This window comes from Octodon degus, unplaced genomic scaffold (genome assembly GCF_000260255.1).
Source record: "Octodon degus isolate 3935 unplaced genomic scaffold, OctDeg1.0 scaffold00039, whole genome shotgun sequence".
In the NCBI taxonomy this organism is placed as follows: domain Eukaryota; kingdom Metazoa; phylum Chordata; class Mammalia; order Rodentia; family Octodontidae; genus Octodon; species Octodon degus.
Genome location: NW_004524615.1, coordinates 414857 through 433656, shown reverse-complemented (window position 1 = coordinate 433656; position 18800 = coordinate 414857). Strand labels below are relative to the sequence as shown.

At 55.6% G+C, this 18800-nt stretch overlaps 2 protein-coding genes across 2 annotated transcripts in view; one reads left to right on the top strand and one right to left on the bottom strand.

The window, feature by feature from the left end:
• The window catches only part of Tfdp1 (transcription factor Dp-1), a 31839-nt gene extending 21015 nt beyond the window's left edge, over positions 1–10824 (top strand). Inside the window, exons 4-12 of the mRNA XM_004631154.2 lie at positions 1811–1917; positions 3949–4070; positions 4914–5079; positions 5251–5394; positions 5701–5769; positions 6479–6630; positions 6881–7047; positions 7710–7788; positions 9104–10824. Of these exons, the coding sequence (XP_004631211.1) occupies positions 1811–1917; positions 3949–4070; positions 4914–5079; positions 5251–5394; positions 5701–5769; positions 6479–6630; positions 6881–7047; positions 7710–7788; positions 9104–9251 (1154 nt within the window). The 3' untranslated portion in view covers positions 9252–10824. The remainder of the gene's footprint in view (positions 1–1810; positions 1918–3948; positions 4071–4913; positions 5080–5250; positions 5395–5700; positions 5770–6478; positions 6631–6880; positions 7048–7709; positions 7789–9103) is intronic.
• Positions 10825–12110: 1286 nt separating this feature from the next.
• Atp4b (ATPase H+/K+ transporting beta subunit) overlaps positions 12111–18800 on the bottom strand; it is an 8315-nt gene continuing 1625 nt past the window's right edge. The window contains exons 2-7 of the mRNA XM_004631153.2: positions 16248–16376; positions 14910–15023; positions 14617–14816; positions 14004–14060; positions 12773–12874; positions 12111–12450 (exon numbers count right to left, since the gene is read on the bottom strand). Coding sequence (XP_004631210.1) covers positions 12289–12450; positions 12773–12874; positions 14004–14060; positions 14617–14816; positions 14910–15023; positions 16248–16376 — 764 coding nt within the window. The 3' untranslated portion in view covers positions 12111–12288. The remainder of the gene's footprint in view (positions 12451–12772; positions 12875–14003; positions 14061–14616; positions 14817–14909; positions 15024–16247; positions 16377–18800) is intronic.

The window sequence follows — 18800 nt, the reverse complement described above, 5'->3', positions numbered from 1 at the left end:
AGTCCTCAAAATATTAGCCAGATCAGGCCAGAGTTAGCAATGAAAGGGATACATATAGAAAAGGAAGAATTATTACTTGCTGGTGACATGGTCCTCTACCTAGAAGAACCAAAAAATTTCTACCAAAAGACTCAGAATTAATGGCCAAATTCAACAGTGTAGCAGGATTCAAAGTAAGCATTAAAAAATCAATATTGAACAGGACATGGTGGCACATGCCTGTAATCCCAGCACCCAGGAGGCTGAAGCAGGAGAATCACTGTGAGTTTAAGGCCATCCTGGGCTACACAATGAAATCCTGTCTCAAAAGCAAAAAAAAAAAAGTGTTTCTCTACCTCAATAATGAACTCACTGAAAGAAATTAGAAAATAATACCATTCACAGTAGCACCAAGAAAAAGGAAATATGTAGGAATTAACCTTACCAAAGAAGTGATAGACCTCTTCAATGAAAATTATAGTCATCTAAAAAGGAGCTCAAAGAGGATAACAGAAAATGGAAACATATCCCCTATTTCTGAAAATCAGTTTTGTCAGAATGATCACACTTCCAAACTTGTAAGCAGGTTTAATGCAGTTCCAGTCAAAATACCAATAGCAGGCTGGGGAGCTAGCTTGGTGGTCTAGGTGCCTGCCTGGTAGGTGCACGGACCCAGGTTCCATCCCTGGTACTGCATGCTGTGCCACCCTGGAACCTTGGGCATGCTGAGCTGGCCACTAAAGTGGGGGAGGGGCATACGCCTGTAATTCCAGCGCTGGGAGGCTGATGCAGGAGGATCAGTACAAGTCTGAGCTGCATAGCGAGACCCTGTACTAAATAAATAAATACTTATAAAAAGTACCAACAGCACCATCACAGAACTAGAGAAAACAATTCCAAATTTCATCTGGAACCAGAAGAGACCAGAGAAGAGTGGAAGCAATCTTGAGCAGCAGGAAAAAGGCAGGAGGCACCAACCCCAGATTTCAAACTGTGTTATGTGGCAACAGTGGTAAAAACAGTGTGTGGCATAGTGGACAGTGTGGAGATGGACCTGCCTCCCAGGGCCCCTGCTCACTGTCCCTGCACATTTCGTCGGGACATACTGGGTACCTTAACCATACTCCGAATTTACTTTAAAAAACTAGGGTGTTAGCCTTTACATATTTAAAAGCATTTAGTGTAAGAAAATACTAAGCCACATGATTCTATAATTTGGTATCTTAAGTTGTAGATATGAATGGGTTATGGCAACTGTAAATATGAATAATTAGAATATTTTGCTAAAGGATTGCAGCAGACCATTCATAAAGCTGTATTTGAAACCTTCCTTTAGTTTCTCAAAATATGTTTGCAATACATAGTCACACTGAGGAGTTGGCAGGTGTATACGTAGTACTGTGTAGCTCCTTTGAAAAGACCTTTCAGTACAGTTTGCCTTTTAAAGAGTGGTATTCCTAGTGAGTCTGCTCCTGGGCCGTGTCATGAAGCTGACCTTGTGACGGGCCTCCCAGGAGCGGTTGTGTGTGGCATTGTACCAGTATTACGTTGTACGTTTCAAACTGTGTTGCCAGATTAGAACAGAGGGAAATGCCACTTTACTGAGTCGAAGGTAGCAGGGCTGCTGGTCCCCGATTGGAGAAGTTGGGGACGCTGGACACAGCCTGGTCTGTGCGGCCCGGGCGGGAGCTGATGGAGGGACGGGCTGAGAGTGGAGCTCCTGGGTGTCTCCCACAGAGCAGTTCAGGGAGTGTCGCTCTCCTGAAGCCATCATGTTTATTTAGGCCAATCACAGAGTAGCGTGACCCAGACCTGTGCCCTTGTGTTGTAGGTGTGGTGTCCCTGGTGGCCGTCCACCCATCCACAGTGAACACACTCGGGAAGCAACTCCTGCCCAAAACCTTCGGACAGTCTAATGTCAACATCACACAACAAGTGGTAAGGTGGAGGGTGGGCCTGGCTGGGAGGTGTGCGTGTACGTGCGCCTGCAGGCAGATCTGGGAGTGTAGACAGTGGCCAGGATTGCTGATGGCACTTAGTGGACACCAGCTGGGGTCAGTGACACCCTGTGGTGATGCTCACCAGGTTGCTGATGTACTGCATTGGACTTACTAGTTCAGAGCACTTGTCCCCTCTGTGACTGGGTGGAAGCTACCATGTGTGGTGGGTGTTCCTGGCATCCCTGGCAGGTGTAGCATAGGCTGTGGCCCAAGCCCGAGCAGCTTCCTGCCCGGACTTTTGTACCTGCACAGTCCTCAGTGCTGAATAGCAAGGCCACTCTATAGTGATAGTGCCTAACCTCCCCAGTCTCTGTCTTGGGCATTGGGCCAGTGCCTTCCTCCTGTCCTACGTTTGGGGTCAGGGGAGGAGACCTAGACCCTGTGGAGGTGGGTGGGTCTTACAGCAGGACCCCCACCCGCCATGTTATGGCTATTCTTGGGCCCAGAGGTGCTCAGCCTTCCTGGCAGCCTGGTCTGCAGGCTCTGCTCTGGGCACACACCCAGCCCCAGGCTCGGTGACATCCATGTCTCTTGACCTTCCTTCTGCTCCTCCTACAGTGCTCCCACCTCCCCAGCTCCCTCCTTGCCCTTCTTGGAGGGCAGTCCCACCCCCACCCCCCATTCCCACCCCCATGGGAGAAGACCTGGGTTGCATTTGGAGTAAAAGGCATGGCCTTGACGCACAGTCACCCAGGCCTCCACAGCCTCCCATGGGTTCCTAATCCCCAGAAGCAGTACTGGGTAGGTTCGCTGCTGCTGTCTTTTGGGTGACTTTTCCGTGTACCCCATTTCTTCAGAGAAAACGACCATGCCTGCATGTTTGACCCCTCCTACCTTTTCTGTTGAATTTTTTGCTTTTCAGTACCATTTGATAAAGCTGAAAAGCCCAGTTTTGTTCTGCCTTGCCACCTCTCTAGCTTGATGGGACAGGTACTGAGTCTCATGTGACAGCAGGATTCAGCTCCTCCATCACAGCAGTGGCTCCCTCTTGTCTGGCGTGGGTGGAGGTGTGCCCAGGAGCAGGTGGCAGAGGCAGGGGCTTCCTCGTGTGAAGGCCAGATCCCTGGCCACACTGAGCTTTGTGGCTAGAGCTTGTGGCTGTTCTCCTGGGCTCTGGTACAGCACCCATGTGAATGAGCTTATGTGTTGCAGGTGACCAGGAATCATTTTATAACCAAAGGTTTAGAAAAGCACACTGGCTGTTCTGCTGTGGGCAGTGAGGCCCTTCCCTGTTTGAGGTGATGGGCCTGGGTGGGCACTGGGTCCTGTGCGGCATCCCAGCCAGGCCTGGGAGGAGGGAACATGAGCAGGGTGCACAGCACGAGTCCAGCTCACCAGCCAGGGCCTCCATGGGTCCGGCAGCCAAGCACATGACTTCAGTCCCCCAAGCTGAAATAGCTCTGGGCCCCTGTGGTGTGTGGTGGCTGCGACGTGTGATGGTGAGCTGCACACAGGGTGTTTACCAAGAGCAGTCAGGGAGATGGGCCTGCAGCAAGGCGTTCGAGCTGCCATTGAGACCATGCCTGGCAGTGTGCAGGGCGTGTCTGTGTCCTCTGCTGGAGGAGGCGGACAGCTCACTGTGAAGTCCCAGCTGGGCTTGAGCTCACCGTGGCTGGCAGCTGTGGGATACGGCGTGCTGTATGTCTGTGGCTAGCCTGGCTTATCTGTCTTATTAAAAAGTAAAAGCCCAAGAGGAGAACTAGAAGCACGTCTGAGTGCCCACTGTTAAATCCGACTGCCACTGAGCTCCACACAGTGTGAGCTCTGCCATCTTTGGCCTCACCTGGATGGCTGTAGTGTTCACACTGAGAAGATAGTGCTGGCTCAGAACCAAAGGGTGGGATCGGCCACCTCAGGGCATTGTCACTGCTGTCCTATCTTGTGGTGGCTGTAGCCAGAGCAGGTGACGAAAGCCAGTGTCCAGGTGCAAGAGGTCCCTGACTCTAACCTGAGCTGTCCCCTGCTGCAGGTGATTGGCACGCCCCAGCGGCCAGCAGCAGCCAGCACGATCGTGGTTGGGAGCCCACATACCCCGAGCACACACTTCGTGTCCCAGAGCCAGCCCTCCGAGTCCTCACCGTGGTCTGCTGGGTGAGTGCCCCCCGTGGTCCCCATGCTTGCACGGAGGGTCACCCTCTGTAAAGTCCCATGGTGGGGAGCCAGGGCTCCTGGCCTCCTGCCTGGCTGCACATCACGACTCAAGCTGGCTGGGAGCAGAGGTGGCATGTTCCCTCCCCCTGGAGGGCTAGGAGTTCCAGGCCCTGGAAAGGAGGAAGTCCTTTCCCCTGTGCATGTCACACCCACTGCACGTTGCCTTCTGTCTGTGAGATGCTGTGGGCAGATTCGCTGCCATCCTGGGCTTGGCCTGTGCTGCTGGGCTGTCCTGCCGTAGCACTTCCAGCATCTGAACCAGAAGTGATTGTCCAGAGAGTCAGTTGAGCCTTGCCTCAAAAACTCAGACACAGCTGTGAGCTATGTAGTCTGCTGTAGGTCTGTGGCAAAACCACCTCTGCCCAAAGTGCAGCTGTCAGAAGTGAGGGCCCTTTGTTCTCCCTGTGGCGACATGCCAGCGCTTCCTCCTGTCCCACATGTGCTGGTGTTATGCACCTGCGGCTGTAGGGTAGCCAGCCATGCACGTGTCGCATGTCGCCATGCCTGCCAACATGAGCCCTGGAAATCTCTCAGTTGCACTAAAATCTGTGGCAGTCTGAGGCTGCACATCATCTCCAGGAGAATTTGCTGTGCATGTGGGCATAGTTGGATGCCAAGACATGATACCCTGTGTCTTACAGATGTCCTGCCCTGACCACGGGACATCTTGTGTCCTTGTGTGCTGAGGTGGACCTGTGCGGAGGCTCTGGGATCTGTGGGCCGCAGGGCCTGTGGATCTTGGGGCAGGGCTGACCCTGGGTGTTTGTCTGTCTCCCTCTGCAGAAAGCGGAACAGGAAGGGCGAGAAGCACGGCAAGGGCCTGCGGCACTTCTCCATGAAGGTGTGCGAGAAGGTGCAGCGCAAAGGCACCACCTCCTATAACGAGGTGGCTGACGAGCTGGTGGCAGAGTTCAGTGCTGCCGACAACCACATCCTGCCCAACGAGTCTGTGAGTGCGGGCAGGTGCAGAGGGCCCTAGGGTGGCACAGCGGCAGGTGGTCACAGCCTTCCTGGAGGGGTCCCCTGCAGGTCTCCCGGGGATGCGCTCAGGGCTAGACATTCACGACAGTCAGTGGTGGGGCTCAGGTCACGTGGAAGATCTTTGCTGTCTGTCTCCCAGGCTTACGATCAGAAGAACATACGGCGGCGAGTGTACGATGCCTTAAATGTGCTGATGGCCATGAACATCATCTCCAAGGAGAAGAAGGAGATCAAGTGGATTGGCCTGCCCACGAACTCGGCTCAGGAATGCCAGAACCTCGAGGTGCACCCTAACCTCCCTTTTGCATCACGGGCATCACGGTGTCCTGGTCCTGAGAGGGTCTTGGCGGTTGCCCTGTGATGTGTGTGCTGGAGCACCTCCGGGTGCCTCTGCTCTCTGCTGACTGAGCTCTGGGCTTACATGGAGCCTAGTTCCCAGCCTTCCCTTGTGGGATTTAAAAACACTTGAGCCACATCCAGCACAGGGATGATGGGTGGGGCACCTGTGGAGTAGCGGGGCCTGGCACCCTTAGCTGGGCTCTCAATGCCCTGTGCCGACCGCAGCGACGGTCCCCTGTATGTGTTGCAGGTGGAGAGGCAGCGGCGGCTGGAGCGCATCAAGCAGAAGCAGGCCCAGCTCCAGGAGCTTATCCTGCAGGTGGACACTGGGAGGGCGTTGTGGGCACAGCCTCTGCTAGAGCGTGCAGGCGGGCGTGGATGTGTGAGTGGGCAGTGTGAGCAGGCGGGTGCAAGCATCAGCAGTGTGAGTGGACAGGCATGGCCGTGAGCAAGTGTGAGTGTGAATGCAGACAGTTGGGGCTGTGCAGGTGTGAGCAGGCATGCACACATAGGCGCATGCGTGTGGGGGTGCTCCACAGCCCGGTTCTGGATGGTGGCATCCCTGGGGCCTGTACTCGGAGGTACCCTTAACAGTTACTGGTCGGGGACAGTGGAAGTTTTGGGGCTGATGTATCCACACCATGTGGCCACAGCTGTGCTTCCCCACAGAGAGCCAACGGTCCTGTCTGGGCCCAGGCACCAGTGTGGATGACGTGCGTGTTGGGAGCCCTGGGTCCCAGCCTGATCCCCACAGGGAGGGAAGAGGAGCTGGGGGCTGCTACCCGACACCTAGCGTGCTGCCTTTGTCACTTCTTCCCATGGCACACAGCCTGTCCAGTGTGTCCACTGTGGACACTGAGCCCTTGTCTGGGTGGGCCACTGTGGCACCCTGTCCAGGAAGGGGCTGTCATTCTGGCTTTTGGGGCGCAGGGGTATGCCCACCTCCTGCCACTCTTGGTGTGATCCAAGAGGGTGGGGCATGGTGCTGGTGACAGTTGCCACACAGGTTGGTTGTTCCCTCTTTCCAGCAAATCGCCTTCAAGAACTTGGTGCAGAGGAACCGGCAGGTGGAACAGCAGGCCCGTCGGCCACCACCACCCAACTCCGTGATCCACTTGCCCTTCATCATTGTCAACACCAGCAGGAAGACTGTCATTGACTGCAGCATCTCCAATGACAAGTGTGTCATGGCAGTGCACAGGGAGACTTCTCGGGGCCGCTGCTGGCACGGCGCGTTGATAGTGTAGCCACCCCGAGGTGCCGCGGCCTGGCAGCTGGCACATGTGTGAGGCGCACGCCTGTCTGGGTGTGATGCCCAGTGCCATTCCCTGGCACCCGTCCTTGGTCTGTGAGCCTGTGGGCTCTGGGTGGGCACAGCAAGAGAGGGACTTCACTTGGGGCCTGGCTTTGTGACCACATCCATCCTGCAGATTCGAGTACCTGTTCAACTTCGACAACACTTTTGAGATCCACGATGACATTGAGGTGCTGAAGCGGATGGGCATGGCCTGTGGTCTGGAGTCTGGCAGCTGCTCTGCCGAGGACCTCAAGGTGGCACGGAGCCTGGTGCCCAAAGCTCTGGAGCCGTATGTGACAGGTCAGTCGTGCCCTCTTGGCCACGCATGTCCTGAGGTTGGCCAAGCTCAGGCCTTGTGGCATCGCTGCCCACTGGATGGGGAGCTGCAGTCCGCGAGTAGCCTGCGTGTTTGTGTGACAGGCATGTGGAAAAGTCAGGGTTCATCTGGGTCAGAGTGAGAAGCATGGTTCTCGAGCAGTATAGCTGGCATGGGGCCCCATGGTGGTTGATGGCCCCGGGACCTGGCTCCCCGCTCAGTGTCTTCTTGGGGGTGCGGGGGACTCACATTGCACTGGTGACTGATGGCCCACTGCATGCTGGGCTTTCACTGGGCTGCGAGTCCTTGATCCTGGAAGGCTCCTAGCTGGTGGATGTGTGGCCTGTCCACCACGTTAGGGATTCGGGACCTGGCCCCCTCCCCTCCCGCCAGTGCCCAGGGAGATCAGCCAGGCTTGTGCAGGTATGCGTTTCTTACCTGTGGCCCCGCTTCCTGCTCTGTGGTGGCTGCAACACTCACAGGTCTGTGTGGTGCCTTCCCTGCACTGTGCCACGCTGAGGGTGTGTGTCCCTTGTGGGGGACCTGGCCGTGGCACGTGCCCCGTGGAGGCTGGCACTGGACACTGCGAGGCCCCCGGCTAGGCCTCCCAGCCTTGCTATGTGCGACCCTTTGCTTTCCCTTTCAGAAATGGCTCAGGGGTCCATCGGCAGCGTGTTCCTCACAACTGCAGGCTCTGCGTCCAACGGCACAAGGCTGTCTGCCAGGTGACCACAGGGCAGGGCCAGGTGGGACGGCACCAGTCTAAAAATTAAAGTTAACTCCTGTTTTTATTTTTAAAGTAGTACAAGAGAGGGGGCAAAATCCACCCTAACCCCGGGAGTGAAAGACAACTGGTTTTCCTCTTCCCTCATTTTCTTAAAATGTTTGAGGTCATCATACGTGTAAAATTCTGTTCTCTGCTTTTTTTCACGCTCATGATTATGCATGAGCTGAGCAAGGACATTTGTTATTTAGACGAATGTGTTTAGTGGCATCGGTGCTTCATGGTGCTGCCTTAATGCAGCAGCTTGTTGCGTTCAGTTGCACCCTGTGCGTGTGCGTGTGCGCCCTGAGTGCTGCTTTACCCTGAGGAGGAGGATGTGAGAGAGGCGTATCTGGGGATGGAGGTTAGTCACCGTGGGGCTGCTGGTCAGGGCTTGGTGCTGTGAGGCCTGGCTTGTCCCTAGCCTTCGGGCTGAGAGCCAGCCATGGCAGGCTGAGGGAGAGCGACTGCCAGCTGGGGCGTCCCAGCACCCTGTGGTGAGCACTGGGCTCTTTTCCTTGCATCCTGGGACTTGGCCTGCAGTGTTAGCAGAGGGTATGGTTGAGGTGTAGTCGCAGTGACTGTAGGAATTCCACCTTCAAGTCATGCTCTTCACTGACTGAACTTTGCTGGCCTGTCAGTTTCTACACTGGAAACAAGCTCTAGACAATTCCTGAGAAAACTGGTTTCAGTAAAAGTGGGGTACGGATAGAGATATGGGGTACAGTGTGTTACGAAAGCACCTTCAGGTAGCTTGCAGTTGCCAGGAAAGCCAAAGGCTCTGTTTGTGGGTGCAGTGTTTGCCTCTAACCTGTTCTGCCAGGCTGGGTTTCCAGGGTGAGCTGCTCATCAGAAAGTGTGGTACAAGGCAGGGTGAGGGCATGCTGAAGGGTGGGGTGGAGCTGGGATGAGGTGCAGACCCGGTGGGTGGCTGCCAGGGGCGACTGGGCAGTGCCTCGGCTCACTGTGTCCGCCTGGTCTGGGCTCAGGTCAGGATGCCACCAAACCGCGGCCTAGTGTGGGTGGGGCAACACCCACTGCCAGCCTGGGCTCAGTTCCCTCAGCCTGGCCAGCCACGGGCCAGAAGTCATGCGGCAGAAGCACTCCCTGCTTCCCACGTGCACTGAGGGTCCCCAGGGGCACTTGGAGCCACACTGGGCTGGGCCTTGTGGTGCTGGCTCTTCCGCTTCAGTCTGTGCGCATCGCTTGGGCCCTGGGCCTTGGGGCCACGCCTGGCCTGGCGTTTGGCCTCAACACCGCCGGTCCTGTCCCCACAGCGACCTGAGCAACGGCGCGGAGGGGACTCTGGCCACCAGTTCCAATGGCTCCCAGTACAGCGGCTCGCGGGTGGAGACGCCCGTGTCCTGTGTGGGCGAGGATGAGGACGAGGAGGACGACTTCAACGAGAACGAGGAGGAGGACTGACACCGCCTCCAGCGTCGGGGATGAGCGTCTAGCAAAGAGAAACTGTTTTAAACCGGGTTTTTCTTTCCTCTTGGCCTTCCCCCGAGAAGGCCCGGTGAGCTGGGTTTCGACGCGCACCTCCAATAAGCAAGGACTGTTCTGCGCGGTGTGCAGGCTTGCGTGCCTGCGCGCGTGCGTGTTTGGTGCCTGTGTGCGGGCCCAAGCCTCTATTTACCTTTTGTTTTCTGTTTTTCCTTTAGTTCACAGTTGGTTTTTGCCTCTCAGCAGTGCTTGCTGGGTTGCTGAACACATTGTACTTCACCCATGCCAGTGACAATAAAGAAGCGCTGTCATGTCCTGCGGGCCCAGCCGCAGCACCCCATTTGCCGTGTGCGGAGTGGCGCCCCCCGCTGGCAGACAGCGGGACTGCAGGACGTGTCTTCCCTCCGTTAAACACGCGAGGGCCAAAGAGCCAAGCAGTTAACAAAACTACATTTAAAATATTGAGCACCATAAATTTTATTATGATTTTGCTTTTCCTTAAATTATGTTAATGTTGCAAACCCATCATATCTGCACACTTTTTCTGGTGCACCAACTAATTGAGACATGCTTTCTTTTTGTTTGGTAGTTTACTGCCGTGCTGGAGCAGCTATGGAATGTGTGGAAGGGTTGTTGCTTATGATAAAATTTGCCTGATTTCTTACAGGCCGCGTTTGGAAACTTTTTATTATATAGTTGTTTACATACTTATAAGTCTATCATTTAAAGACATGTACTGAAACAAATGTTGTATTTGTTTCCTAAGCAATCTTCATGTAATCTATTATAAAGTTGAAATTAAACATAGAGAATGTTTTAACAGTTTTTTAACTCAAAATTTGTCAATCATTTTTAATAGTTCTTTTTTTATAAAAAGAAAGGAATTTAAGGACAGGCAGTAGTCTCTTTTAAAATTTATTCACAATGAACCATTAACTGCACATTGCTGTTAGCTGCCTGTTCTGAAACAATGGTCTTTTTATTGAAACACAAATAAACTTTTCTGTAATATTTTATGGAATACAAAGAGACTTTAATTGTTTGACTTTAACTTGGCACTGTTAGTTTTTATTAATAAAACGCGCATGGGCATTTTAAACAAACTCTGTCTTTCTTTAATTCAGTATTATCATCTTGCAATTATTCTTGCCTCTAGTCTAGTTTTACCCTGTGGTGAAGAAGCTGCTGCCCAAGGACAGGGTTGCCAGGTGTACCCTTCCTTTGGAGCGGGGCCCAGGCTGCATCCCCTGGTCCCCTGAAGTTGCCTGGAGGGCACAGGGCTGAGAAAGGGTGGCCAGGTGAGTAGGGCAGTGGGCATCTTTCCCTCAGGGTGCTTCTCTTGCGGGAGCTTTGACTCTCCTCAACCCTAAAAGTTGGGGCAGATTTTGCAGGTTTCTCTTTCAGAAAAAAATAAGATGGATAGAAGATCGTGGGAAAGGCAGCGGGATGCCAGGCGTCGCCCCGCCCACCAGTATCACTGGGCAGCATGCGGCAGGTGACGGTTTGGGAGCTCAAGACCCCAGAGGTCACACATGCGGGGAGGGGATAAAAGGTAAAGTTCCACGGTCCAATCTGCTATTCCTGCCTGGCGTCTGCAGTGCACATGCAGCTGGTGGCCTCCTCAGTTCCAGGGCTTGCTCTGGCTGCAGCTGCCGCCACCCCTGCTTTGTAGCGGGGCCTCCCCTGGTCTGAGGTGGCTTTGGGGATTTGGGTGCTGCCCCTTCTTTCAAACCCTCCCTTCACTTTCCTGTTGGGAGCAGGCAGAGCAGATGAGGCCATGAAAACAGCTCTGTAGGGACATCTGGAGAGCGATTTTGCTCACCCGGGGTAGGGTCTGGAGAGGGCTGCAGCTCACTCTCAGGCTGAGCCTGGCGAGGGATGCCCCAGTAGAGACAAACTCGGGCCACAGAGTGCAGTAAACAAAGCCAGGGGCTTCCTAGTGCAAGTCAGAGGGGAGCCAGAGACCCTGGGCCTGTTGCTGCTCCCCACTGCATGCCATCTGTGCAGGAGACCTGGGGTGGGGCTCGGTGTGAGGCCTATCTGGTCCCCACCGAGTAAGTGGCATCCATGGGAGATGTGCTACATCTTTTCCACCACTCATCTGTCCAGTTGTTTGCTGCGCCAGGTGTCTCCTGTTTGCCCGTCTGCACTCTGCTGTTGCAGGCATAGGCTTGGGTGGCAGGTGGGATGATGCACTGGTGTGCAAGGGGGACACACCCCAGGGAACGGGCCCTGACTGTTGTGACCCCTGGGTGCAGGACCTGTCTGCAGATGGCCCTGTGCCCCTGCCCACCCTGCTCCCATATCCCACAACCTCAAGTGTCGTGCTCCTCCGACCCTCCCAGTGTGCCTGTGCCGCAGCGGAAGCAGGCTTTCAGAGAAGGGAGTGTTTGGTTTTTAGTTGTTCTCCTAGGTTGGGAAAGACATGACTGTTCATGTAGAGCAAGAGTGACTTTAATGTGTTTTGTTTTTGTAACAGGAAATGACCTTAGAAGGCAGAATTCAGACTGTGCCTTGCTGTGTGCCGTGTTTGCTGTCTGTGCCTCTACAGTTTTATGTGCTGTGAACAGTGGTTCATGTTAACTTCTGGAGAAAACCAGTTGCAGTGATCAGGGAAGGCCCATGTGGAAGATGGCGAGTGATACCGGCCTGGCTTGCAGGGCAGGCGCTACTTTTGGTCTCCTGCGGGAGCCCCACATCTTATGCTGGCTAAAGCTCCTTTGGAGCACAGCAGAAGCCCAGTGCAAGGTGCACATCTGAGATCCTAGCTGCTCGGGAGGCTGAGGCAGGAGGATGGCAATTTCAAGACCAGCCCAGACTGCTTAGCAAGACCCTGTCTCAAAAGGAAAAAGGGAGAAGGTGGACTAGATAGGGAGTGGCTGATGCCGTGGTAAGAGCTGGACCCCAGTGCCTCTTGGCGATGCCACACTTGTAAGGTGATGGGTGGGCCCCTGGAGGGCAGGGCCGAGCAGGAGGGACAGGCTGGCAGTCGCAGTTGGGTCCCCTTCCCCGGCCATTACTTCTGCATCCTGAGCTTGAACTCCACTTTCCCTTCGTAGGGGTCGTGGGGGTTGTCGAAGGTGACATGGTCGGCGAGGATCCTGCACACGATGACGACGTCCACGTTCCAAGGGACGTTGAGAAGCTTTGCTGCCACCAGAGGGTTGCTGTAGTGGGGCTGTAGGGGAAAGATGAGAACCCTGGGGCCAGCAGCAGAGCCACTCGGCAGGCTACTGGTCGGGGGCTTCTTCCAGGTGCCTTGGTTGGATCTGCAGCACCCCACCGACCTGTGGGAGTCACAGTGGCTGCCCCTGCCCTGGCTGGGGAAAGGTGTGTATACAGGTGGAAGAGGATTTGTGGAGCCCTTGAAGGGAAGGGAGTTAGGGCTCCACAAGATGAGCCGGGCTCTGGGAAGCGCTCTGATGGGTAGGCAGCCAGGCTGCCTCACTTTCTGTTGAAAGGGGCAGCACTTCCCTCAGGCTCAGTGTGAGGCATCTTACCTGTGCTTTCTTCCCATAGTAGGGGAAGTAGTGTAGGCTGAAGGTGCCGTTGGGGGGGTAGTATTCCACCTGCAGGGTCCTGTGGGCCTGGTGCGGCTCATCCTGGACGAGAGAAGCCACAGCTGAGCCCGGGGACGGCCGTGGCAGGCAGGCATGTGTGCACATGCCAGAGCCAAGTGCAGGGCACCTGCACACGCTGCCTGCACATCAGCCACAACTGTGGTTCTGGGTTGCATCTGCTACTCAGCCGTGTCTGTGGCCCTTTTATGTTTTGTTTGAGGCATGGTTTCAGTTGCCTGGGCTGGGCTCAAAAGGGCCTACTGCCTCAGCCCCTAAGTGGTAAGAGGCAGTTCACTGTGCCCAGGTTGTCCTACAGTTGGCTTCAGAACCAGTGCTGAGGGCCAAGCCAGGGGGGAGCTGTCTGTGCACAGCTGGGGCCTCCACACCGTGAGCCCCGCTGGGAGGCCTGGTGGGTAAAGTGGGGCAGGGCTGAGCCCCATCTGCAGTGAGATGAAGCCACATGCTCAGCTGTCTACCATCTTGAGTCTATGTGGCCTTCTGGGATCAACACAAACATGCTTTTGGTAGTAGCTGGACTCCCACAGGGAGCTTGAAGTCATCAAGGAACAGGAGGATTTGGCCTCTGCTGGGTGTTGGGCCAGCCTACACATGTGGGCAGAATAACTGGAGGAAGGAAGAACCAGATACCACAACCAGAGAGAAGTGAGTCTCTAGGGACAGATGGGCCCGCAGACCCCCATGGGGCCCAGGCCGTGGGTACGGCACAAATGGATGCACGTCGTACTTGACAGGTGGTATTTTCTTCAGTAGAACCCGCAGCATTTACGCAAGCAGAACACAAACTCACAATGCATCGCTAACCCAGGCTAAACACCTGTCGCTGGCAGGGAGCTGGGGTGTGTTTGTAATTGGGCCAATAGGAAGGGCAGACCACTGGCATCAGTAGGGTTGTTTTCCCTAGTCGTGGCCAAGAATTCTGCAATTGGTAGTGTCCCCTCTGAAGTAGGACCATGATAGCATGATCTTCTCCTGTGGGGTCTGCCCCACCAGCCTCCAGGCGACACCTATCCCTGGGTACCTGACTGACTGGTTGACAGGTTGAATGTCCCTGAGAGCTGTCAGTCGATTCCCACTGCCCCTGGCAGTCTAAACAGCTGGGTCTCCCTAGGAGCCTGCCAGTGCAAGGCAGCGCCTCCCCACATCTACTTACCAGGAAGGCGCAGTCCACACGGGGCGCCGTGCTGTTGCTGGGCAGGAACTTGACAATCTGCAAGGAAAGTCGCTGCTGTCCTGACTCAACCTCTGGGCTGCCAAGGCCCCAAAGGAGCCCTGATGGGACCCTGGTAGGACCCTGGCCAGATGGTGGCAGCTCATGAGCATGTGCCTTCCTCCTGGGCACTGGACATGCGCACTGGCCTTTGGCGGTCCTGCTGCCCTTGAGTCTGGAGCAGTGACTCTGGGCCCTCTGCCTAGGCAGCTCCTGTCACTTGGGCCTCAGCCTGGATGGCACTGTGCCCTTTCTGCTGATGCACATGTGATTCTTCACTCTTTGGGCACACCAGGCACCACCACAGCCCTGGTGGCTCCATGGTGCCAACCCAGGACCTAGAATTTGGCTGTTGGGCCTCTGACCCAGGCAGCAACTGTGCTGCAGGAGGCTCGTGGGCACTGCCAGCCACATAGCTCCCACCACAGTCTGCACAGTGTCCTGGCCACGGGGCCATCAGGTACTCATGTTTGCTTAGGACACGTGCATGGTAGGCTCATGCCCAGCCAATGTGCAAAGAAACGGGGCGGATTCTGAGTGAGACCCCTGCACGTACCCTGTTCATTTTGATGATAAAACATGGTTTTCCCTCCTCGAAGCCAAAGCTGGGGTCTGTCAGGCCTGAGCAGTTTTGCAGCATGTCTGCTGTGAACTTGCAGGAGAACTTGGTGTGATTTGGGCCCCCAAAGCTCTCCTGGAAGAAGTACTTCTCGGAGGAGCAGTTGATGCTGCCCCTCTGGGCCACCGGGGTGTAGCCTGTGGAGACACAGCACTGCAGTCCGCCCTGCGCTGGCACATTCTGCCCAAGCCACAAGCCCTGAGCCCCAAGCTACGGCCCGCTCAGCCTACCTGCCAGGAAGCTGTGGAGCATGTGCACGAGGCCCGCCCAGGAACTGTTGTCGGAAACATTGTAGGAGATGTCTAGGCCTCTGTCCCCATATACATCTGGCCGCAGGGTCACCCCTGGGGAGACAGCACCTTCTGATTGCTTTGTGCACCCCCCCCCTTCCAGCCTCGTGCCTGAGTCTCAAGCGGAACCCCCAGATGTCTGACCAATACAGCGCCTGGTCCTTCTGCATCCTGAGAGGAGGATGCAGGCCAGGCTGCCTCTGGTCGAAGAAACGGCTGGCGTGCATCCCCGGGACCCCTGCCTGCCAGCTGGAGACAGCACAGTTGGTGTGAGGCCTCAGCCTGGCCCAGGAGGCACGTGCTCTACCTAGACAGGTCTTGGGCCTGGCCGAGCCTCAAGCAGGGTGTGCAGTGTCGCTTGAGTCTGCAGCCAGGTGAAACTGAATGCACATTAAAAGTCTTGCCTGGCTTTGGTCATGAACAAGAGCAGTTGGATGGTATGTTAGTTGTAAAAATAATTAAAAAACCAACGTGCAGGACAGAAGGGAATTGCAAGTGGTCCCAAGTGCTCTCTGGTGCAAGCTTCCTGGGCTTTTGGGGCGGTGGCAGTGCCCACTCTCCACTCCCCCTTCCTTCCCCACCAGCTTGCTCCGACTCCTGGGAGATCCTGTCCCTGGAGGTGGCTGCTTTGCAAGTACACACGGGAATGCTTTGTTGTTGTGATGGTGTTGTGAAAGTAACAGCTGTACTGGTGTAAAGCAAAACCTGTCAGTGTAACGGAAAGGAGCAAAGGCAGCAGCCTGGCAGCGCACGCCTGTGCATCGGGGAATCTGCAGGGCCAAAGCAGGAGAATTGGAAATGAGCCCAACCTGGGCAGCGCAGTGGTGACTTAGCAAGACTGTCTCAGGGTCTTAGAAAGGGCTGAGGGCGTAGCACAGGGTGAGAGGCCTGGCTTAATCCCCAGCACTGTAGAAAACCAAAGCCATACAAGCGAAAGCTGGGGGAAAGGCTTTGACCTCGTTTGTGGGCTGCAGGTCCCTAAGGACCCTGCCTTTCCTCATCCCCAGCAGCTTAGGGCAACCGGCACCCTGCCACTGTAGCCTTTTCTCCTGGTGTGGAGGATGCCTCCTGCCGCCACAAAGTGCCCTGTTCAAGGCTGCACTGTTCAAGGCTACTTATCTGTACAAGAGAAGCCTTCTAATAAACTACACCCAAAGTCAGGCTATGAGCCGGGGTGTCTTCCTCATCCAACAAAGCCTTGGGGCCTGCTGCCTGGCCTGCAGCTGGGCTCCTGTGCATGGCAGGAGCACTGATGGGTCCAGACCTCCTGGCGCCCACCTGGCGACTTGAGCTGGTCCTGGTAGTCAGGCGTGTATGGGTCGATGGTCTGCATCAGCACGTAGATGCACAGTGCGAAGAGTCCGGTCATCACCACATAGAAAGCCACATAGTAGAGGCTGATCCACACTGCAGGGAGACAGCTGTGCTAGAAGCAGGCCGTGCCTGCTGTGCTGACATCAGCTCACACTGGCCCTCAGCCCCACACCAGTCAGTATAGCCCACAGCCCTCTGCGCCCCCCATACTCCACTAACCCTGCCCTCTATTGTTCCTCTGCCTGCAGAGCCTCCACTTGCTCCTCACAGCCTCCAGTTCCCCTTGGCTCCTCCGCCCCATGTCACCTCACTCCTGCAGGCTTAGTGGGGGACCGGGAGCCAGCATCTAACCATTCTGTTTCGGTGGATCCCTGTGCCTGTGCCATTCCCATCACTGTCCCACCCTTTAGCAGGCCTGAGGTAGGGGAGAGGATGTGGCAGAACTAGTTGGGTAGTGAGCAGGACCTGTCAATTCCAAGATGCCAAGGCAAGACCAGGACCCAGGGAGCTCCTGAGAGCTCCCAGGAGATGGAGGCCGTCATTGAAAGACGCTATCCAGCATGAGTTTTCTACTTCTTTTTTCTTTGTTCATTCTGTTTGCTCTGCAGGGCTGGTTTCTTCTATTGCTGCTTGCCCCATACTTTTCAAATAAACTTTTAGCTTGTCTCATCAAATTCTTTGTTGAAGGCAAGAAGGGCCTGGAATACTTTTGATTGACATGCCATTTCTAAAGAAACCACCCAGGGCTGGGGGTTTAGCTCAGCAGCACAGTGCCTGCCTGACAAGAGCGAGGTTCTAAGTTTATTTCGTGGTTTAAAAAAAAAAAAAAAAAAGAAACCACTCTACAACAGACCTATGTAAGCAGAAGCGCATAGCCAGGGAGCGGTCTTGTGTGTGCTGCCCGGCCCCCGGGGGCATTTTCCTGTTCACTGTGAGACACTTGGTTGCGTAGGTTGTTGTCATCCCAGCCAGCACCCACTGACCAAGGGTCTGTACTCTGCACACCGAGGTAAGATTGACTGTCCCCCCACAGTGTGGAAGGGAAACAGGTAGAGAGGAGTTACTGCCCATGGTGATGCCCACATACGGTGCCTGACACTTGCACTCCTCTGCGTCCTGGGGGAAGTGGGCAGTGGGTCACACGAGATGATCCCACACGGCCCGGACCCAGAGTCAGCACAGGAAGGGGAGTGGCCGCTCCAGGCATGTGCAGCTCCTTTCTGTCTGTCCCTCCTGTAATGCAGCCCTGGTAGCAGCCAGCCCGGGCAGCCTGTCTTCCCATTTCTAAACAGCTTGATCAAAACAGACATTTTGGGGGTGCTGAGCGCAGGCATGTGGTGTGCACCTCCAGGATGATGCTTTGCTGTGCACCCCATGTCTGGTGACCCCTGCAGGGGCCACTGTCCAGTGCCACATGGTGTGGGGTCAGCGGTGGGAGCCACAGGCTGGACGTGATGAGCCTGGGGCTGCTGTGTGTCCTGTGGAGCTACTCTTCACCCCTGTGGAGCTGTGAAGCAGGTCTTGTGCCCACCCTTCCCCTGGGGGCAGGACCAAGTGTCAGGGCACCTCAGCAGCCGATGGCCCTGCCTGTGGGCATCTGTGTGCAATGCTGGCCCACGAGAGCATGTCTGTGGTGGACCATGGTGGTGGCTGAGTCCCCCATAGTTCACTGTGTGGCAGGTGCTGTCCCATCCTGGTGCTGATAGATGATTCCTGCGTGGCTGCCACGTGGGCCTGGGCCTTGGTATGTGCTGCCACAGAGCCTCATGGCTCCTTGCCCCCCTTTTTAGGTTTGGAAACTGAGGTTCAGAGGGGGATGAAGTCATCCCTGCCGACTTCAGGTGCATGAGGGCAGCGGAGTAGGGAGTGATGGCCTTGGCCCCGGCCTGGCGGCCTCACTGCAACTACAGGCCAGCTGGCCAGCTGTGAGAGGCACCGCAGCTGGGTCAGGACCCAGAATTTGAGAGAGGTGGGGGTGTCCTGTGATCTCTGGGCACTGCCCCCCAAGAATAGGAGCCTATCTCTTGCCTTTGTTGTCTTGCTGGGCTGGTTTCCTTGGCCCTGAGACCCAGCCCCAGACCCTAAGTCTGCATCCATACCTTGGGCCTGGGACCTTTCCAGAGAGTTGTGAAGGGCCTGGCCAGCAGGGCAGCTCTAGGAGACTTAGTAGCTAGGACTACCCACCTGACAGCTCTGACAGGACAGTGGTACCTGCACCCCAACTTTTTTTTTTTGACAGTTTCACTATGTAGTTCAGGCTGGCCTTGAGCTCACTATGGAGCCCAGGCTGGCCTTGAACTTCAGTGATCCTTCTGCCTCAGCCTCTGAGTGCTGGGAGGACAAGCATGCACCACCACCCTTGGCCTATACCCCAACTTTGGCCTGTGCCCTCTGCTCTCCTCCTAGCCCAGTTGCCTGAGCCCTGTCTGGGGCCCTGTTGGCCATATTTGCTTTCTGCTCTAGGTCTTGCTGTGCTGCTTTAAGTCACATTAGAGAGGGATGGGTGCTGTGTTAGAG